Genomic DNA, 22,299 nt, shown 5'->3' on the forward strand with positions numbered 1-22,299 from the left:
GGAAGAAAGAAAGAAAGAAAGAAAGAAAGAAAGAAAGAAAGAAAGAAAGAAAGAAAGAAAGAAAGAAAGAAAGAAAGAAAGAAAGAAAAAGAAAGAAAGAAAGAAATGTTCCCATTCTCCCTTGGGATTTGCTGCACTACAACTTGCTTATTATCTGCAGAGCCCTTGACAATGGGTCAGGGAGACTGCTAAAGCTTTTGTGGCTTAAACTCTTTCCTCCTCAACACAGGCCGGGAATGAAGTCACACTGTTAACTGTCCTTTATCATTGAAGAAGAAGCCCATTTGGTTTTAACTCACTTAATCCCTACAATAACCCATGGGGGTATTTACCTTTCTCATCCCTATTTCACTGATTAGGGACATCAGGGTCAGCCAGAGAACTACAACCACGAGGCTTCATCAGTCAGGAAACTGGCTGGTCTCAAGTTTATGAGCTAGTGATAAATTAAAAATGGGAGGAGAAATAGGTTTAAAATTGTAGTAAAGCACAAAAGGTGGCAGCATTTCCTGGCAGACTTCTATTTATGGTCATTTTTACAAGCAGTGAACCTTACTTTAGGGATGTCGAGAAAGAGGAAGCTGATGGTGACTAGTAAATAGAAACTAATAGAAGAAATAATGATAGCTAACCTACATGCTAAATGTTTTATTTTATTTTTTTAGTTTTCAAAATAAGTGCTTATTATGGGCAACCTCATCTCTACTTAAGACATGAGGATACTGGAGCTTAAGGTCACATAAATAATAGATGCGGGACCTCAATTCAAAATCATTTATATTTTGTCTCCAAAGCTCATAAACTATGAACAGGCCCTATTACTGTAGTAATAGGTAGTGATTAACATATAGCCCAATCATTACATAAAGAGAGTTGGGGGGAACAATGGTATAGGTGAAGAGCACCCCTTTTTTTGAAGATTTTATTTATTTTTGTGTAGAAGTGTTACCAAACACTGGCCACAGTTTCACTTGGCCAATAAAAGGAAACAGAGCTTGAGGAAAAGGAAAGTGCCTTAATGTGTCGGCAAATGAGAAGAGCAGCAGAATCACGTCTGAAAGACCATGGTCCTGCTCTTTAGGGGTCACAAAGCTGTTTATACAAAGTCAAACAAAAAGGGGAAGATGAGTAAGGGGCTGCAATGGGGAGAGAGCAGGGGTCAGCACAGAAATGAAGAGTGGGGGGTATACCAGCTTGCTTTTTCACATCTACTGTTTGACTTCCCTTTCCTTGGAATGCAAAACAAACTTGTCAAATAAGGGAAGAGAAATTGCAAAGAACCTGGAAAGACAAACTGACTCATGGTTATCTGAGAGACAAACTTGCTGATGGTCAACTGAGAGACCAGTCCAGTCATAAAGAAGACTTACTTGTTCATGCTTATTTGAGAGACCAGTCATCAGAAGAACTGGTGTGTAGGCCAGAGATATGGAGGTAAGAGGATTCATCAGGTACAGAGTGGGGATCAGAACACTGCTGAAGGGAGCAGCAGGTGAGACAGGAGAGGTCTCCTGTGTCCTGTGTGTCAGCTCTCTGGCTGGAGATCAAACTCAGGCAACCACAAAGGCCTGAGTGGTTGCACTGATGCTTAACCCCTTGGCTACCAGGGGGACCCAAGAGCACCCTTGTTAAAATGAAGCAGATTCATTATTACCATTCAGCACCTTTTGACTACATTTTGAATTTTTTCCCCTACAATTTGATTTCTAGAATTTTACTCTTTCCTTCCTCATCTAATCCTAAAATATTTTCTTGGTATCTATCCAATGGGAAAAGGAGAAGAAATTGTTTCAGAACACCTACACACCAGAGTAGATAGTTTCAAAAGGCAAGTGACCAGAAATTTTGATCTGTACTTATGCATTAAATACATATTAAAATTCATAAGGAAAGTCTTCAGTAAATTAATACACTTAAAAGAAAGGCTTGGGGAAAATATCTGCTTGCTCAACCTCTCTGATAAGTTACCAGAAAGAAATCAGAGCTTAATTTATAGCAAGGTGACTGAGTTAAAGTGATTATGTACCATATTTATACACTGACCTCACAGGACTCCTTTCTAATGTTAATTGATAAAATTGAAGGAAGGATCATTTCATACTTAATGAGAATGGTAAAATGTGAGGATAGTGATATAACATGGAGCAATAGAACAAGGACTGGCCAGGGAACCCAGCCAACTGGATCTATGTGACCAAGAACAAGTTATTTTATCTCTCTGGAACTATTTTCACAAATAAGTGGGGTAGACCAGTTATTTCAGATATTCCTAGGTGTATCTGGCAATCCTTTCTGGGGAAGCCACATTGCTTTGGAGCCAAGAAGACAGAGGAGAAGTCATAGCCATGCCAGCTGCTGGAATCCAGGGCCATGTGTAGTAAGCAGAGGGCTGCCAGAGAGGAATGCATTTCCCAGGCCAAGGAGCCAGTGGAGAGAAATCAGTCCAGATGACAGAGGGCCTCCTGGTCTCCGCCCCTCCACCCCACCCCACAGAGCCACAAGTGGCCCCTGGTCCCACGTCCACCATGTGCAGCCTACGGGGACTAGGCGGCTTTTAGCCAAGACTGGAGCAGCTATTTCCTCCAGTTCTACTAAAGCGCACAGGAAGTCAACTCTACATGGAGTGGCTTCTGATCAGAACCTGCAGCTAAAACAGATCATTTCCACTTGATACTTCTAGTTGTGTGTCTTTGGTTTAGTGACTTAATTGTGCTGACGTTCAGTTTCTTCATCTGCCCAGTGAGAAGAATGTTTTCTTACAGCCTCCAGAAATTACTACATTTCAAAGTAACTGGAGAGAACTTGCACCAGTGAATGGCAACTGGCTGGGGGTGTTAGCATTTCTGCTCCTGCCGCCATGATCACAGTTGTTAGGAGGTGCCTCTGGAGGCATCACAGGCCATGTGTGTGGTTTCATGATGGTTACTCTGAGGTGCTGTGGTGCCCTCGAGGGAGTGGAATTCCTTGACCTTGACCGAGTGAAATAGCACCATGTGAATGGGCACAGTAGCCTGAGACTTGTCCTCACAGAAAATCAGTGGCCACAGGTGGAAGATTTTGGCCGCGGAAGGAGTGATGGTCACAGTCCTCTACTGGAGCAGTGCCTTTTGGGGAACTGTAGGAAATACTTGTAGAGCATATCCAAGGTACTGTATTCGTCGGTCAAGGCCACAGGTTAAAATGCGGGAAATCATAGAACACTCAGTGATAAGTCAAACAGATATGTTTATCTTGACTCTTACTCTGTGTCAGGAACTCTGACTGAGGACAGTAAGCAGTTTGGGGGATGATCTGGAGTAAGGTTGGGCCAGACAGAGATGCTACTGCAGACAGAATTCAAGTGCAAGATTCTGCATCAGGAATGAAAAACAAAGCAAAGATTCTCAAGGCAAAGTGCAAGCAGAAAAGCACTTTGAAATGATGTGGGAGAAGCAGGGAGAAGCCAGAATAAGCAATGGGGTGAAATATTATTAATTTGCAAATAAACTAATGAAATAATAGTGTTGGTTATCAAAAAGGAGACCTCTCCTTCCTTCCAGCATATTTTTTTTTAAGATTTATTTATTCATTTATTCATACAGAACTGGGGTACAGGCCAGAGGTACAGGAGCGGTGAGAGGATTCACTAGAGCAGGGAGCAGTACAGGCAGATCTAGATAGTACACTGCTGAGGAGAGCAGTGGCCAGGTCAGGAGAGGTCTGCTGCACCATGTGGTCACCTCCCAGGCGTGGCAGGGATCGAACTCAGGCTGAAGTGGCTTTAGCTTCTTAGAGCTGTGCTTTAACTGGCTGTGCCATCAGGAGGGCCCCCTTCCAGCATTTTTTTTAAAGATTTATTTATTTATTCATACAGAACTGGGGTACAGGCCAGAGATGCAGAGGGTGAGAGGATTCACCAGAGACAGACTGGGGAGCAGAACAGGCAGATGGACGAAGTACACTGCTGAGGGGAGCAGCGGGCTGGTTAGGAGAGGTCTGCCATGCCATGTGGATCTCCTCTGGGGCAGGCAGGGAGGGGAGCAGCGGGCTGGTTAGGAGAGGTCTGCCATGCCATGTGGATCTCCTCTGGGGCAGGCAGGGATCGAACTCATGCGGAAGTAGCTTTTGATTTTTTTTTTTTATATTAAAAAGTTTATTTTAACATCATTTTTCACATTTTTTTTTCATCTCAATTGTAATCCCCATGGGTTTCCCATCACCAAATCACCCCTGTGCCACCACCATAGTCCCGTGCATTTTCCTCCCTTCCCCCCCCCCCCGTTTTTGATCCCATTCCCCACTCCACCCCCACAGAATGTCTCTGGTCTATGGTTGTTCATTATTTTTGTTATTTTCTCGCCTGGTCCATTATACTCCTGCTATGAGTGAAACCATCCGGTATTTTTCTTTCTCTTTCTGGCTTATCTCACTCAGCATGATCTTTTCCAGCTCCATCCAAGTTGCTGCAAAAGACATGTGTTTCTCTTTTTTGGTTGCTGAGTAATATTCCATTGTATATATGTACCACATCTTTCTAATTCAGTCATCTACTTTTGGGCATTTGGGCTGCTTCCATGTTTTTCCAATTGTAAATAAAGCAGCAATAAACATGGGGGTACAAGTATCTTTTTCAATCAGTGTTTTTGTGTCTTTTGGGTAGATACCTAGGAGTGGGATTGCTGGGTCATAGGGAAGCTCCATGTTTAGCAGTTTGAGGAACCTCCAAACAGTTTTCCATAGTGGTTGTACTAGTTTGCATTCCCACCAGCAATGCAGGAGAGTTCCTTTTTCTCCACATCCTCGCCAACATTTGTTGTTGCTAGTTGTTTGAAGATGTGCCATTCTCACTGGGGTGAGGTGGTATCTCATTGTGGTTTTAATTTGCATCTCCCTTATTACGAGTGATTTTTAATACAGTGCTTTAACCCACTGTGCCACCAGGGAGGGCCCATCTTCCGGCATATTTTAACGTTCAATACAACATTGGACTTTGTGGTTGCCGAACTCCACCACCTTAGGCATTGTCCTAGCCCTTTCTAATCAAAAAGTGGGGCTTCATTTTCATACTTGATAGAGACCAGCAGATTCATGGAATGTTAGTGGACACAGAGCCAGAGGACCACGCTGCCTGACTAATATATTTCTATTTCAAAGAATTACACTTCATTAAGATCGTTTCCTTATTTTTAAGTTCATCATTATTGCTGTCACAGAGGATGCAGTATGAAAATTAAGAAAGGTAGTGTATTTGAAGCGTCCTTGAAAATTGTGAAGCATCACCCAAACATTTCTTACATTTCTAAAATTTGTTTAAAGTGGCTTAAGATTTCTTGTCATTTGTTGTTTTCAAGTAAAGCCACTAGAGGTCAGAATTTCACATAAGTTGTTAAAGAAAGTGCTCAGGCAGGGGAAAAAAAGATTTTCCCACAGCATCAAATAATAAACTAAAGGCATAGAAAGAAAAATAATGGTGAACAAAGCAGTTTTGACAACTGGAACAATGCTTATTTTCAGAATTGTTACTCAACAGTCAGGGAAAGGAAGGACATTTGAATAGTTGTGTTAAATATTGGTCTATACAACACAGTTTATGTTGATTACCTTATATTATCTTAAAGCAGATTCTATAACGAAGGCCCATTTTGTAAATGATGAAATCAAAGCACAAATAAATGGACCCACACCCTGAAGGCCAAAGTGACTGAACCCAGTGACTGTCTTTGCCCTAAGTTGTGATGACAAAATAATAAGGCATAAAGGTGCTTCCATATTGGACAAGATGTTTTATGAAAATTAGTATGACTGATTTTCAGTACACCTGAAACTCTCAATAATTTATTTAGACCTGGTTTCTCAAGTAAATTTAGTGAAAATTTCTTCTGATTTTTAGTTTCTCGGAGTATCTAGAAGTTTCTTAGCACAATACTAATCCATATAGTATTGAGGTGATGAGCTATGGAGAAATACATAGACTGAATTGATGTGAGGGAAATTAGCCATCGAACAGAAGCAACAAGCCAGTCCAAACTTAATGTTGAATAATCATCAAATTTTTCTTTTTTTCATTGTATTGCGCTAAATAGATAAAGTTGCCTTTTGGGGGGCCGGGAGGTGAGGAGAAACCTTCACTGTGTTAATGAAGGGGAGAGGTGTGGTAGTGGCAGTTCATATCTGGAGAGAAGGTGAAAGCCTTGTCTTATTTTTTATATTCGCTCTTCGTGGAACTCGGTGCCTGCAGAAGTGATAGGCAGTGATAAATAGGCTGCTTTGCTCTGTGTGCCGGGGGAAGGCGATTCAGAGACAAAAGTCAGATGGCTGGGCCCTGACCCCACTTGATGGTACGGCTCAGCTCGAAGTGCAGACACACCCAGAGCAAGTTCTTCCTGGGTTGGGAAGCTTTGGCATCTCACATGATACCCGAGACTTAGTAAGTATTCAGACATTCCAGAATCGTGTAATCTGTCTAAACAAGGAAGGAACTTAGTACCCTTTTGCCCCAGGTTCTAGGGCAAGAAGTCAGTTCTAGAGGCCTCTTTAAAGCTCTGTTCCCCAGAGGCACTGACTGTTCTGTATCACTTATGACATCGAATCATTTCATACTTTATACACAGGCTCAGCGCAAAGTTAAAGAGGCTTCTTGTTGAAATCTCAGTAGGGGAAAGGAGAAACTTTGTTAGGTAAAGAAATGATAGGGGAGTCCTGGTGGAAACATCCTCCACATGTTAACTGCTTTCTGCTCTCCCTCCTTGCCCTTTCTCCGTGCCCATGACATTAATATATATTAGTTATGCATCTCTTATGACTCAAACAGGGCCTGGCGTTTAGGAGGTATTCAATATATGTTGGCTAAATTAGAATAGAATTGCTGAATTGGAATGCATTATATTGTGCACATTATTATGCCAACATTTTGTTCCAGGCTGCCAGTTTGAGCATTACAATTTCTCTGCAAAGAAAGTTGCTTAATGGTGTTACACCAAATGGATTCTCCCATGCAGGGACAAGGAAAACTTGAATTTTCAGCATTCTCCATTATACTCCAGGAGTAATGTAAAGTTTTGTATACTCCATGGAAAACCCAGAAATGGTTTTACGTAAATACATTATTTCTAATCGAAACTTTCCTTTCTGAACATTGCCCTCACTTTATTCATTTATTCACCCAAGAAATTATTTAAAAGCCCCAAGGTCTCATTGTCCCTCCCTGCATTTATTTTATGGTATCAAAGGTTAGAACTTAGATTGCAATCTTAGGAAGAAATTAATTCACTGATTAAGAAACATGCACTTTAAGCAATACACATTTAAATAACTGACAAGTGTAGGGCGATGTATTTCTGCTTTTTTTGAAAGATCCTTTTTGCTACTTAAAATTTTAAACAGCTGCAATTCTTCCACCCTCTAGCCTCCAGAAACATCATATGAATTACTAATGAGGGAGTACCAGTTTGCACTGCAGTGACCACTTTTAGAACAAAAGGGTCAGAGCAGAAACCAGGAAAACAGCAGCATTTTTTATCAACCCGTTGCTTGAAGCACTTTTGGTCCTTGGCTCTACTTGAAAAATTTTGCAAAATTCTATCATCCTTCAGCTGAAGGCACTTGGCCCCAAAGACTCCACTCTCAAATACAGAAACATTCTTTTATATACTACTGCTAATCCTTGACAAATTTTTTCCTCTTTGTTGGAACTCACCAGCCCATTAAATTTATGAAATATGCAGATGATTTCATCTTTCCTTTACTAAACTTTTGTCTAATTGTCTTACCAGAATCAGCATGAAAAGCCTTGGGAAAAAATCCCCCCAACTACAAATGCTCTTAAGAAAGGATTCCCTAAGACGAATGCTTTGCTTGGGTTTCTTTCCTTGGAATAGCATGAAAGAGGGAATCCCCCCCATGCTCTGGGCGATTTCCAACACATCCCTGGCCAGGCTCTTTCCCCTCTGAATGTTCCCCTACCTAGAATCCAGGAAAGTTTCAAAATATGTGATAAGCTGTTGATTTTCTAAAATAAAAGGCAGATGGGAGGGGGGACTAGTGAAGAGAGAAGAAAATGAGTAAGAGCTGACATGGAGTTGACAGATGGAGGAATAATATAAGAGAACTTACTTATTAGATATGGAAATCTTTTTTTTTCCTTTCCTCACCTTTGGGTCCTGGTGAAATTGTGTGTGTGGCACAGACTTCAGTGGCAGGACGACTATCGATGTCCAGACCAAGACTCTGAATTTGCAAAAGAAAAAGCACGAGGAGGATGAACTGGTTTCTTCTAAGTAGGGCTCCAAAGTCGCTCATTGCCGTGGTTCTTCAAAAAGAGTCACCCAGAGTGCCACACAAACAGCTTTATTTTAAACAAAACCTTCTGCTTTCAGGAAGAAAGTGAAATATCGGATGCACACATTCCAGAAAGGCCTTCAAAGACAAGAAGGAAACACAGCCTCATTGTTTATTTTTTCAATATTCCAAATGGATCATACATTGTCCAGACTGTTTATTTTCAAGTGACAACAGTTTATTGAAAATTATCTCTGAACTAAACACTCAAGTGTGCAGGCCAGTAGGGACATCTCAGGGAATGCAGAGGCTAGAGCAGTCTTCTGCTCGGTACATGAATTGACAATTTAATGCTCCATATTGCACTTAAAAATTGGGCTCCAGAAAGGGTGAGCAGAGACTTCCTGAATGACCTCCATGTTGTCTAAACACTATGCGTGGCTCTGACACTTCTATTAAGTACATTTTCATGGCCCTGTGACAGTCGGACCCTGATGCACCCACTGATATTCATTTTGTCCTGTTGCTACAAAAATAATCTAGGGATTTAACCAAAAGGACAGAAGACCAACTCTTCTGCTAAGAAATTTGTTAATAAGTATCAAGTATATTAAAAGTGTATATAGCCTTTATCCTAATAATTGACCCACATGGCATGTCAGACCTCTCCTGACCCAACTGCTGCTCCCCTCAGCAATGTATTTCAGTAGATCTGCTTGTTCTGCTCCCCACTCTGTCTCTGGTGAATCTTCTCACTGCCCCTGCACCTCTGGCTTGTACTTCAATTCTGTATACATAAATACATCCTTAAAAAAACACATAAAATCTAGGCTATAAACATACATATATACATAAAAGGAAGTAGACATCACCCTGCATTTATCTATACATACATTTATGCATCCACCTTCCATCTGCCTGTCTACCTTTCTGTTCCATTGACCTATGACGTGAATGAATAGTTTAGGCTTAGTAAGACATAGAAAAGCCAAAACTAGAATTTCATACAGCTAAATAAAGAGGCAGGTTGACTAAGACTGGACCACAAGAGTTTTTGGCTTACTTTCCTTGAAATTGATTATGATTCTTTTATTAACTATTTTTTTTTCTGACATTGTTGTAGTCTCCATCATTCTCCTGTTACCCTATCATTTGAGAACCATCACCAAATTTCCTTAGAGATTCTGAAAAAGACAATAAAGAGGCATCTCTAAGAGGGATTACCAGTAATAAGCAATGTAAGAAATACAGGTGTATCCATTTCATAGGGTAATAAAGTGCTCTAAATGGAGTGGCTTAAACAACAAAAGTTTGTTGTATCATATCACAGTTCTGAAGGCTAGAAGTGTGACTGCAAGATTTTGGCCTTTTGAAGGCCACAATCCTTCTGAAGGTGCTAGTTCTGATAGTTTAACTTCTGGTAGTTTCTTTGCTTGTGACAACAAACCTCCAATCTTCCCAAGGAGTTTTCCTGGATGTGTGTCTCTGTGTTCACATTTCTCACTTTTTATAATCACATAATCCTATTTGAGTCGGGACCTCAGTTTAACTCAACTGATTCTGGAGACACTATTTTCAAATACATTTACATTATGGGGTTAGGACTCCAACCTGTGAATTTCGGACTCTGAGGTACGACTCAGCTTATAACAATAGGCTGACAGTATAAGTGAGCTGAAATTTGCTAAGAAAACCAGGGAGTGTGGGGAAAGGAACTGGCATTTGTTCAGTAGTCCCTGGTAAGGCTAAGGATGGTCTCTTAAGTATATCTTATTCAGACTTAAAACTACTTTGTGCAATAAATAGTAGACACTTGATTTTGGAGAGAAATTACCAAGATTTTAAAAGTTTACTTGAGGTCATTGTAATGTTTAATTTTATGTGTCAACTTGACTTGATCATGGCACCAGATATTTGATACCTTATTTCTGGGCATATCTGTTTCAGATAAGATGACTCTGTAGACTGAGTAAAGCAGATGTCCCTTCCCAGTATTGGTGAGCTCTGTCCCATCTGCCAATATCCTGGAAAAAAAAAAAAGGTGGCAGGAGGAAGAATGTTTTCTGCTTGAATTGGACTTCAGTCTGATGCATTAGGATTGTGACTTATAGCATCACCTGCCTTGCTTCTTGGGCCTCTTTATGCTGGACTGAACTTGTACCACTGCTCCCTAAGCCTCCAGCCTTTCAGCTTGTACTGAAATATGTGATCAGTCTCCCCAGGCCTCCTTCCCAGTTTGTGGATGGCAAATCATGGGACTTCTCTACCTCCAGAATGGTGGAGCCAAGTCCCTAGAATAAATCTCTAGATAGATAGATAGATAGATGATAGATAGATAGATAGGTATAGATAGAAAGATACATAGATAAATAGGTAGAAACACTGATACAGACGTGTCCTGTAGATTCTGTGTCCTTGAAGAACTCTGACTAATGACCATCCACTGAAAAAGGAACCAAAGAAATCTGAATGTAAGTGATTTCTAAAAATTCCTCCTGTGCAGTGCTACTTGGTTCCTACAAAAGTGAATATTCTCCAGCTCTGAGGATGCATTAATTTTCACACAAGTTTAAAATGTCCAAGTGGATGCATTTGTCAGGTTAACTGTGACAGGGAAATAGTGGGAATTAATAGAATGGTGTTAGAAGCTGCAAATTTCACATCTGTCATAACCAGGTATATGACAGAGAGAAAAATCACTCAACTTCAATTGCCACGGGCATATAAAGTGAATCTGGACTTGATATTTAATGTACTTTCTGAGTCTTATGATTTTTTGAAAATACTTGTTTTTGTAAATTGTTTAGATTACTCTAAATCTATTTTACTTTCTTCACTTATTTTTCAGGCAGTTCCTGGCACACAATGAAAATAGATTCATGACATTTATATGTGGAAATTCACAGGTAACAGTTTGAAGCAAATAATAGTCCATAATATTTTTCTTTGGATATCCCATTGTTCTTTCCAAGCTTTCTTTTAAAACTCAGCAATGTATATAAATATTTTTCTAAATTAATGATAGATTATTCCACCAAGATTTAATTATTGTGGAATAGTAATCGCATATTTTAGATGTCAAACATAATGCTCTATTGCAAATTTTAAATTATTAATGTAACTAACACCCTGATGAACACGTCAGATCTCTATCTCTGTACCTATTTTATTTGGCCATTAAATAAAGAAAAATATTTATGGCTTGGTAACTCATTAATTGTTGAGGACAAGTATGGAGGAATTTTAAACACCACATTGCTTTAGTAAACACATTGCATTCCTCCTTCTTAGGCTCTCCATCTTTGCTTTTATTTTCAACTGGATTGGAAATTTGGGGAGCTTATGAATAGGTAGATATTTAAAAAAGAGGACTTTCAGAGATCAGAAACAATGGCTCTATTTGCCCAATATATTTGCCCTACATTTATGATGAAATGTAATCTTTTCACAAAGAAATGTAATCTTAAAAATCACTTGGTAGCTTCAATTTGAATGACTAGGAAAACTCTACTGCCACTGAGAAGACCTGGCTAAAGACAGCACAAGCTTTGAAGGAACATAATAAGGATAGTTGAGTTTAAGGCTTAGCGAAACAACAGGAGGGAGATTACAGGCTGGCAGTTTGGAATGTGGGTCTTAATTTTAGGGGATGACCTAGAATTTGAGATTTCAATTTGAGAATCATAGGTAGGGCGATTATAGATGAAAATCAAAGGTTGAGTAAAAAGAAGCCTGAATATTGAAAGAGTATAAATATTGAAAGTCTATAATCAGTGTGTACAAGGAAAAGGATGAGGTAGCAAGTAGTTCAGATGATTGAATAAATGAAATGAATGGTTAAATTATGTTAAATGTAGAGATGGAATTTTTGCAATCCCAAACCCAGGAACACCCAGAGTCAGTGAAGCTGGAAGAGGCAAAGAGGACTTTCCCATGCAGCTTCAGAAGGAGCTCAGTTCTGCTACCACATTGATTTTGTACTTTTGATCTTCAGTGTTGTGATATAATAAATACCTGTCGTTTTAAGCCATTTACTAAATTTATGGTTTTTTTTTTTTTTTTACAGCAGGCTTAAGAACGTATACACTATTCTTGTGATAGTTACTCCTGGTTGCTGGAAGGAATGATGCATCAAAACATTTACTCAGTGCATGACAGAGACAGAGCAACATCTGTTCTTGTGAATTTTAATTATTGTGCATCCAGTTTAGGTGATATCTGGAGGGAAATAAAACACAGGAAATGAAACTAGCACATCCTGGAACAGGAGTGTTTTACTAGTTAAAACAGGGTGGTAACAAAATGACAATTTCATTTCCTGATGGAATTTTCCCAACAAATTGATATAATACACCTTTGCGCTTCCTTTTGGCTTTGTCCATAGGCAAATACATTATTGGAGTCAGTCTTTCTTTTGAGTAAACTTAACAATGTAGCTCATAATAAATGTAAATTAGTGTGGTTTTCAAAATTAGAAAAAAGACATGCTAACAGATACTTTCATAAAATTATTTTATTTCTGGCATTTTAAATTTATCAAGGATATTTAAAAACAAGCAAATGATTTTATTTGATTTATGATATTAAGTATATAAATCCTGCTGTTCCTACCCCCATTGACAATTCATATACCCATTAGGAAACTATTTTAATAGTCTTAGAGCTTCTTCTTTCTCTCTTCCTTATTTTTAAATAACAGGCTTATTCTAATGTTCTTGATTTCTATTTTTTCAATTTTGATACTCATTGGTTTCTCAGTGTGGAAGATTAAGAGTATTTTCACCCTCATTTCCAGCTCTATATGCCTCTCCACCTACATTTCCTTTCATCTTTGTAATTTAATAATATCATTTTTATAAACAGCCAGTTTTTAGATTAAAATGACTGTAGCAATTATTCATCACTGAGTCACACAGCACATTATAACATTTTGTCTCTTGTTCTGTTCTAATTTTGTTTACACAAGACTGAATAATTGTGTTGTTTTTGTTTGCATAGCTTTCTATGTACCAATCTGATTATAGCTACTAATTCTTCGAGATTTGTCAGTTCTGTGGCAAATGTAAAATATTCAATTAGTTTTCATTGCTTTGCTTAGAAATGCTTCTTCTAGAACACTTAAACTTCTTGCTCCATCTAGATTGAATTTCCTTTAGACTTGTAGTTATTATCTTGAGACTTGTTTTACCACTGCCTTGGAATCTGTATAATTCTTTTTTCCTGCATCCACACATTTTTTTCTTGTTTTCATCCTTCAATTTGTTGTAGCATGTCTTCCAATAGTTTCCTGAAAGAGAGGGAAGATGTAGACACATTTTTGAGACATCACATTTCTGAAAATACAGAAATTATACCTCCAACTTATTTTTTATTTCAGCTGGATGTAGAATCCCAAGGTAAAAAGTAATTTTCACCCTGAGTGGTGAAAATGTTCTGTTGTCTTCTAGCTTTTGGTGCTAACTGTTGAGACGTTTGAAACCACTCAATCATTCTACATTTTGTTTAGAGTAGTTTTCCTTTCTCTGGCAGAGTTTCTTTACACCTTGTGATTTGAAATTTCAATACTATGTCTTTAATATGGGCATTGCATTGAGTTATCCATAGTTATGTTTCTGCTACATCATATTTCCTGTTTTCTCTGGAGTTGTAACTTACTATTTTCTTCCACGACTATTGTATTAGTGACAATAAATGCTGGAGGGAGACGAACACAAAGATGTAGACATGGCATGCATAAAGTGCTTCTTTTAGTACATTTCTTGCTCCATAGCTTCATGTAATAAAAAAGAAAATATGAGGCTCTATGTGTGAGGAGGACGACGCTACTCCATTTCCCCCATTCATCTCAGTTGGTGAGAAAAACAACTTTTTTGCCATAAAGCTAATGAAAGCATTCAGTAATTTAGTTGCCACAGGCAGATGACTCAATATTGAGTAGAATATAAAAATAAATGAATTGATTATGGAACCAAAAGTTACCTTAATCTTTCTGGCAGTGAATATAGAAATAAATAAAATCTTTATGGTTAACTGATTGTTACTAAAGATACTAATAAAGAGATTCCAGTTCAGTGGAATAAATGACAATGTTTTAAATAAATGGTAACATATGGAACATTGGATAGTCACATGAAATCAACCTAGAAACATATTTTACACTGTACACAAAAATTCACTCAAAATGGGTCAAAGATTTAGATATAAGAAATATATACATGCGTGCATATATATATATGCATAACTTACAGAAGAAACATAAGGAATATCTTTGTGACTTTGTTTTTGCAAAAATTTCTTAGAAATTATACCAAAGTCATTACTGACAAAATAGGATAAATTCACTACATCAACATTTAAAATGTTTGTTCTTCAAAAAATCCCACACTATTAAGAAAGTAAGCAAATTGCAGACTGAAAGAAAATAATATTTGCAAAACACACATCCAATAAAGAACCTGTATTCAAGTGAAAAATGCCTAAATATATGAAAATCCAAATAGAAATGGTTAAATAAAAAATAAGCCAAATACTTGAACAGACACTTAAAGATATTTAGTTAATATGTGTATCACTGCATACAGATGACACTTGGCATGGTTACCTAGAAACATTTGGACAGTTTATTAAAAAATGAAATTAAACTTAAAATGTAGTATAGCAATTCAACTTTTAAATATCTACCTAAGATAATTTAAAAATCTGTCTACACAAATACTTATGCATGAATGTTCATGACAGCACACTCATAATAGTTAAAAATTGGAAGCAATGGAATGGCCAACAATCAGTGCATGGATTTTGTCCATCCTGTAGTGTGTCCATGCAGGGAATACTAGTCGGTAAACAAAGCAACAATCTGCTGTTCCTGTGGCAACACAGATGCTGCTGCCTCACAAAATTATGAGAAGAAAAGTGAAAGAAATCAGATACAAACAATTACATATGATGTTATTCTCACTTGAGATTTCTAGAAAAGGTAATGTTCTCAAGACAGAATGGAGACCAGTGATTGTCTGGGGCTAGAAGTAGAAGCTGGGATTATCTATGGGCACAATGGAATTTAGGGGAGGTGATGGCTGTGTTATTAAACTGAATTACAGTGATGGTTGCACAATTACATAAATTACTAAAAAAAAAAACAGCTTTTCACTGATACCATTGGTTAATTGTATGGTGTATAATTTATTCCTCATTAAAACTGAAAGAACGAAAGAAAAGGTCTGTCATTAAAATTGCATTCCAAGAGCTTTGGAATGTTTGTAATTCTCAAGTTGTGTTTATAAGCCTGGAAATCATCAATTAGACAAACTTGGGTTTGTCTAGTAGACTGCTTTCTACTTTGGAAAGCAGTCCTGGTATATTCAGCAAGTCATCAATCTTAAGATTGCTTCCAGTTGGGTATGTCCTGACTTAGTATGCTCCAAGAGTGCCTTTATATGAGACTTTTCAGTCAAGATAATCAAGACAAAATAACCAGAATGAAGAAAAAAACAAAATAGATACATAACTTTTTTCATTTAAACAAATCTAAATATAAAGTTAATTACAAATTAATTACATGAAAGAGTGCAGGCATCCCTAACCATTTTTACTTATTAAAGGATCAATATCTTCTTCTGTTCCTAATGGAGCTAAGAGGCAAATTCTTGATTTTTCATTTTGTGATTAATTATACAGTTATCTCTTGAATAATATTGGATGAATTAGAGTGTATAATTCTAATTCTACAAACTCACAATGATGAAAGTTTGAGTTGAATGACAAAAATGTGTGATGAAAATGCATTCATATACTTACTCACCAGCTATATACTATTTATCAGATGCTGTGGTACAATATCTGGAGTTACAATAGTCGTTAGGACATTTTCTCCTTAAGGAATTGCCTTTTTTTTTTTTTGTTTTGAGAAAATAGCATTTTAAAAAGTTGCCAATATTTTCCTCCCATTCTGACAGAGATAAATACCAAGTATCCAGGGTGGACAGAGACCTAGAGGAGAAAGGACTGATTTAGGCTTACTGGTTCAAGAAAGGGTTCCTTTAGGGGACTTTTCCTAAGTAGGGTTTTGGAAACTCTACTGGAGAATTAGTTAAATAAACTGGAGAAAGAATACAATGAAGATATTGCACATGCAAAGTCTTAGTTGAGGGATAGAATGATGGGGGTGGGGAGGGACTGAAAATAGTTGAGGTTGAAGTCTGAAATGTGGGGAAGAGGAAGTTTAAGCTGAAGGCAAGGACTAGATCTAATTTACATTTGTTGCTTATAAGTCTGGACACTGAAAAGTATCTGAAGGGCAATGGGAGTGCCCGAAGGATTTTAAGAAAGGGGATGTGACTATTAGGATTGAAAATCAAAACTATGAAAGATGTATCAGAGAAAAGAGCTTATTAACTTGCAATAATAAACCCAGCAACAGTGACTTACTGGCTTAACGACATAATATTTGTTTTGCATTTTCAGACAATAAGGAAATCAGAAGGCAGGGAAGAAGCTTGTGGTGTGTGTCTCAGCAGAGACCAAGACTTCTTCCTGGCTTCACATATTTCACAGGTGATTTTTAATCCTCATTATCATGAAAAAACCCTACTGTTTAAGCACTGCATCTATATTCTAGGTGGGATGGAGGGAATGGTTAGGGAAAAAATGAAATTATTTCTGTAGCAGTGACACTGGGTAGAGGCCCCTGTGTCTTCACACCTGCCTGTCTCCAAAGCACAAGAAGCCTCCATCTTCCACTCTCGTTCATTCTGGCCCCTCCTCACTTTGTGCCCACTTTAGCCTGCATCCCATTGCCTTCCGATAGCCTCAGGTCTGCAGTGAGATTTCAAGTGTTTGTTTTGGTTTGTCTGTTTCTGCACTCTGTTTCTTTATATTCCACAAATGAGTGAAATCATCTATTTGTCTTTCCCTTTCTGACTTATTTCACTTAGTATAATCCCACCCAGATCTATCCATATTGTTATAAATGGCAAGGTCTCATCTTTTTATTTTTATAGTTGAATAGTGATCCATTGTTTATATGCCAAGCAAAATAAAATATAGGTTTCTATTTCATACAGTGATTTCTGTATGAAACAACTTAGGTTATTTGTATAGCTTGACTACTGTAGATAGTGTTGCATGAACACAAGAATGATCTGTCCCTTGGAATAAGGGCTTTAATATTTGGGGGTAGACACCTAAGTGTGGGATTCCTGGATCATAGGATGGGTTTATGTTTAACATTTTGAAAAACCTCCATATTTTCATTAGAAACAAGTTTCCAAGTTGTTTTCCATAGGGACTGGACCAGGCTAAATTCTTCCTCATAGTGGAAAAGGATTCCTTTTTCTCCATAACCTTGCCAACACTTGATTCAGGTCTTTTTGATATGGACCATTCTCACAGGTGTGAGGCGGCATCTCATTGTGGATGTAGTTTATATTTCCCTGATAATAAGTGATGTCAGCATTTTTCACGGTCTGTCGGCCATCTGGATGTCTTCTTTGGCTCTTCTGTCCAATTTAAAGTTGTGTTGTTCCTTGTTTTGGGCTGCATGAATTCTCTTGTGTATCTTGAATATTTATCTCTTGTTGGAAGTATTATATGCAAACATTTTCTCCTAGGCTTATCTTTTTGTTTTAATGATAGTATCTTTCTTTTGTTCTGCAAAAGTTTTTTAATTTGATGTATTCCAATTTGTTGCTTTTTGCTTTTGTTTTTCTTGTCTTTGTCAGGATCTTGCAAGCATGACAGACATTAAATAGCAGCTACTAGTGGCTGATTATGAGTGCCCTGAACTTTAAAATTGCTAATGGGAATATAAATAAGTAAATGTGTGTGTGTGTGTGTGTGTGTGTGTTTAAAGGTGGAAGTAACAAGACATGTTGACTAGAAATGGAGGGGAAGGGAGAAGGTGATTCCTATATTCTTGGCTTGAATAATTGGATGTGTTGTCATTTATTGGGACAAAGAATGCAAATTTTTGAAAAAAGATGATGAGTTAAATTTTGGATATGTTAAGTTTAATGTTCTAGAATATGTGGTGGTCTACAAGAAAGCTGAACCAGAGCTACAGATTAGAAGATCATCCTTACATAAATTGTAACATAAGCTATCAGAGTAGATGAGATCTTGAAAGAAAAGAGAATGAGGAGAGTCAACATATTTTAAAGGAAAAATCAATAGGGCTCACTAAGTTCTCAAATATGTGTAAAGGAAGAAAATTCAGATTATATAACTGGGAGATTCTTTGATGTCTCTGGTAGCACAAAAAAAGATGTGAATACTTTAGAGCACTTTTTTTTTTTTGACAAAGCATTTTTATTCTTTGTAGTCAGCTCAAATACATGATCTCTCTTAAATTGCTTTACGCTCTCCAGGACAAATAGATGATTAAACTGAATATATTTAGTAGAAACTATGTTAAACAGTAGTCGTGACTTGGCATTTAAGAGCCTCAACTTTCAATTCCATCACAGATTGTGCTTCTGGGAAGATTATTTATTTGTTCTACTTCCTAACACTTGGTTTTGCAATTATGGAGTCCAAGATCTGGGTTCTGCTTGTGAAGATGAGTCGAGTAAATGACCTTGGACGAGAATGCTTGTAGCACCAAACACGCAGGCTTAGTTGCAAATGGGCATCTCTGTCTCTTCCTCTTCTACACACAAGTCAGGAATGAGGGTTTGGGGGTTATCTACTATGCCCACTCTTCCTTTACCGCTTGCTACTGAGAAGGCTGACAGCAGGCTTCCACACAGACAGCAGTTCCGTGTCGGACTTGTTATGCTCGTTGGATGCTCGACACAAAAGAGTTAAGTGTGGCTATCAGGCATTTGTTGAACTGATGAAATGCAGAAAATAATCCATTCCTGGGAAAATATTTCTTGCATTATAGAGATAAATATTTATTTCAGCTCTGCTGGGAAACGTGCTTAATAAATGATAGGCTCGCCTTTTTTTTAATGGTCTGTTTATATTTTAGAGACTCCACATAACATTTTGGTCGCTTACATCATATATAATTCTCAAAACATATTTTCATGAAATATTTTTGGGAAGATTTAAACTTAATAATCAAACAACTATTTTTTATTTCAAAATTACAATAAATGCCTCTAAAATTTCTGCTTTATAACATGCATGGATTCCAAAGTCTTTTTTCATATAATTACTTTTTCTTTCAAAGTGTCTCAAAGCTTAAAAGGATGTGTCAAGTTGTTTATAACACGAGAAACATTTTTGTTTAAAAATGAATATTTTTTTGGCTAACATCATCTTTTAAACAAGTTAATTTCAGAGGCAAGAATACATCACAGAAAATGGGATCCAGAATTTAAGACTGCATTAAGAATGCTTTGTGTGTTTCTGGTGCCATGAGGCTATGTGGTTAATATTTTAGAGTACCAGGGCCATACCACTGAGTTCAACTCAGGTTTTATTTTCCACTTCATTCTTCAATTCTGTCTCCAGGGTTATCACTGCTGGGTGACTCCTCTTCTATTGCAGGCGTCCTATATGGAGTTTCTCAATATCTATCTTTTAAAATAAAAACATTCCTACACAAGCTGCTTGCAATTTGTTGATATGGAAGATTTTTCAGAGGAATAATAATATTCACTTTTTAAAAAGATTTATTTATTTGTGCATACAAGAACTGGGTTATAAGCCAGAGGTGTGGGGGTTGTGTGTGAAAGAGGATTCACCAGCTCGCCAGTGACAGAGTGGGGAGCAAAACAGGTAGATTTGCTGAAAAACACTGCTGAGGGGAGCAGCAGGCAAGACAGGAGAGGTCTGCTGTGCCATGTGGGTCAGCTTTCTGGCCAGGATCAAAATTGTGCTGCAGTGGCTGGAAATAGCTTGAGAGCACTGTGCCACTGTGCCATGAGGGAGGCCCCAAACACCTATTTAAGTGAATTATTTCAAGTCAATTGACTAAATTCAGATGGAAGGAAAACCATGTCCTGTATGGAAATTCCAGTGTGTGCCAGTCACCCTACAAGGGACATTTATTTCTGTAAAGATTTTTTGTTTGCAATTTTGAGAGTTAGATAGTATTTGCATGATACAACAACTGACTAGCGGAGAACTATTTTTAATGAGTTACTTGAATTTTCTAAAGGGCTTCAGGGAAAGTGGCAGAGTCAGGACTCAAATCCTGACCTGTGACCTGGATGTTGGTGCAGAGAACAACTGCCCACTGCCTCAAGCAAAAGTCTCCCTCCTGTGGGTTTATCTGTTACCCACATGTCAGCCAACTTATCCTCAAGTCAAGGGGTCCTCAAGTTATCCTGCTCTGTGGGGTCATGGTGCTGTTTAATACTAAATAAAACTGTCTCGAGCCCATCCTGCAAATTTCACCAGCCCGGTGCCCTCGCTATCAGGGCTGCCAGTTCCTCAGCATGATGTTTTGTTTGCTCCAGTTCCCTGGGCTGCTGTGTCTCCCTGGCTGTTCCCTTTGTCTCCTGCAGCTCTTCTTGGCGCTCTGTCCTGTTTCACCCCCATGTACATCAGTGTCACCAGCACAGTGATGACTTCAATCTTCCTCCCATTGTAGTGCTAAGAGTAGAAGCGAGGTTTCAAGAGCACATCAAGAAACTCAACTTCACGCATGATGCATCCCTCTCCCTGTCAGTCCTCTGGTCAATAAGATAATAGGAATTTACTCTTTGCCTTCTTGCAGGCCTCTCCTCAATATGCTTCTCTAGGATTTTGCCTCTCCTTTTCTCTTCTCAATCTCTTTCTTCTCAAATTTGTCCTTTCTTGGACTGCCAAAGAAGCTCCAAAATCTTTTTTGATTTTTGCAGAGATTTCTGGTTTCTCATTTCTGTGCTCCCCACTAAACCTGCCCAATAACTTCCTGAATAAAACACCTTCTTCTTCTAAAGATAGGTATTGCCACCAGCAACATTTCTTTCTCGTAAATTAAAATGTGAAAAGTATGTCTATGTAAAAGAACTGTACATATTAGTATAGATGTCATAGATATGCATATAGTGCATATGACATGTAATACTCTAAATATATTATATAATATTTATCATATTATTTTACAGTACTTATATTTATTTTTCTATCCCTTAAAAGTGGAATAATCATGAAAATAACATCTTCAGCTAACCAACTTGTCTTGGGAGGAATCAGTAATGTGTGGTATTATTTATAATTTGTTTCATAGACATAATTTTCACCTGAATATCTTAGTGATTTTGTGAGGAAACAAAGACTCAGGGACACTAACTGACACAAGAAATCTACATAACTATCAATAAACTTGTGTTCAGACCTAGAAATGAAGGCTAATGATGACAGTTGTGGAAATTAAAAATTAAATGACATGCTGACTTAGGTCATGTAAGTTATTGTTTCTAATCTTAAAATATTTTGCCAGCAGAGAAAACTCATAAGTACTTCTCTCAGAGTGATATCCTCCAACTTGATATGCTTTTATGTGGGAGGCCAGATTAGTATTTGCTAGCATCTGAACTTCTAGAAAAAATTCACAGGTTTCACAAACTCTAGCTAAAACTATGGGATATGGCTAGTACCATACTGGCTAAAGTATTTTGTGACCACCAAATATACTTTGCCTGACAAAGGTTTCGATAATTTTGATAAACTTGCAGATGTTAATACTTAAATAGCAATGTTGCCATTCTGTTGTATTTTCTGTCAGCATTTCAGGAGCTAAGAATTTAACCCAGAGAGATTATTTACTTTGCTGAGCACCAAGTAATTCAGCTAATTCATTTGTTATAAAGTTTATCATAATGACACTGCAATTGTTACCATTTGATGCCTGAAAAAAACTGAGGCTCAGAGTATTTAAGTGACTTGTGGAATATCACACAGCAATTGAGATACAGAACTGGATTCAAGAAGATAGCTAGGCTTAGTCTGAGCCTCTCCAAGCTCTGGGACTAGATTCAAAAGCTTTACTTTTGTACTTTGCCATGTCAAAATAACATATTATGCAATGTGAATGTTACACCTTAGAGAAACTAACAACTTAAACAATATAATCACTATCTAAAAAGTGGGTAATATCTTTACCTCTTT

At 37.7% G+C, this 22,299-nt stretch overlaps 1 protein-coding gene across 1 annotated transcript in view; it reads right to left on the bottom strand.

Moving 5' to 3' along the window:
- COLEC10 (collectin sub-family member 10 (C-type lectin)) overlaps window positions 1-8,277 on the bottom strand; it is a 32,145-nt gene extending 23,868 nt beyond the window's left edge. The window contains exon 1 of the mRNA XM_004679621.1: window positions 8,130-8,277. Within this exon, the coding sequence (XP_004679678.1) occupies window positions 8,130-8,277 (148 nt within the window). The remainder of the gene's footprint in view (window positions 1-8,129) is intronic.
- Between the last annotated feature and the right edge of the window lie 14,022 nt (window positions 8,278-22,299).

The sequence above is a fragment of the Condylura cristata genome, unplaced genomic scaffold, assembly GCF_000260355.1.
Source record: "Condylura cristata isolate star-nosed mole 26May11 unplaced genomic scaffold, ConCri1.0 scaffold00009, whole genome shotgun sequence".
Lineage (NCBI taxonomy): Eukaryota > Metazoa > Chordata > Mammalia > Eulipotyphla > Talpidae > Condylura > Condylura cristata.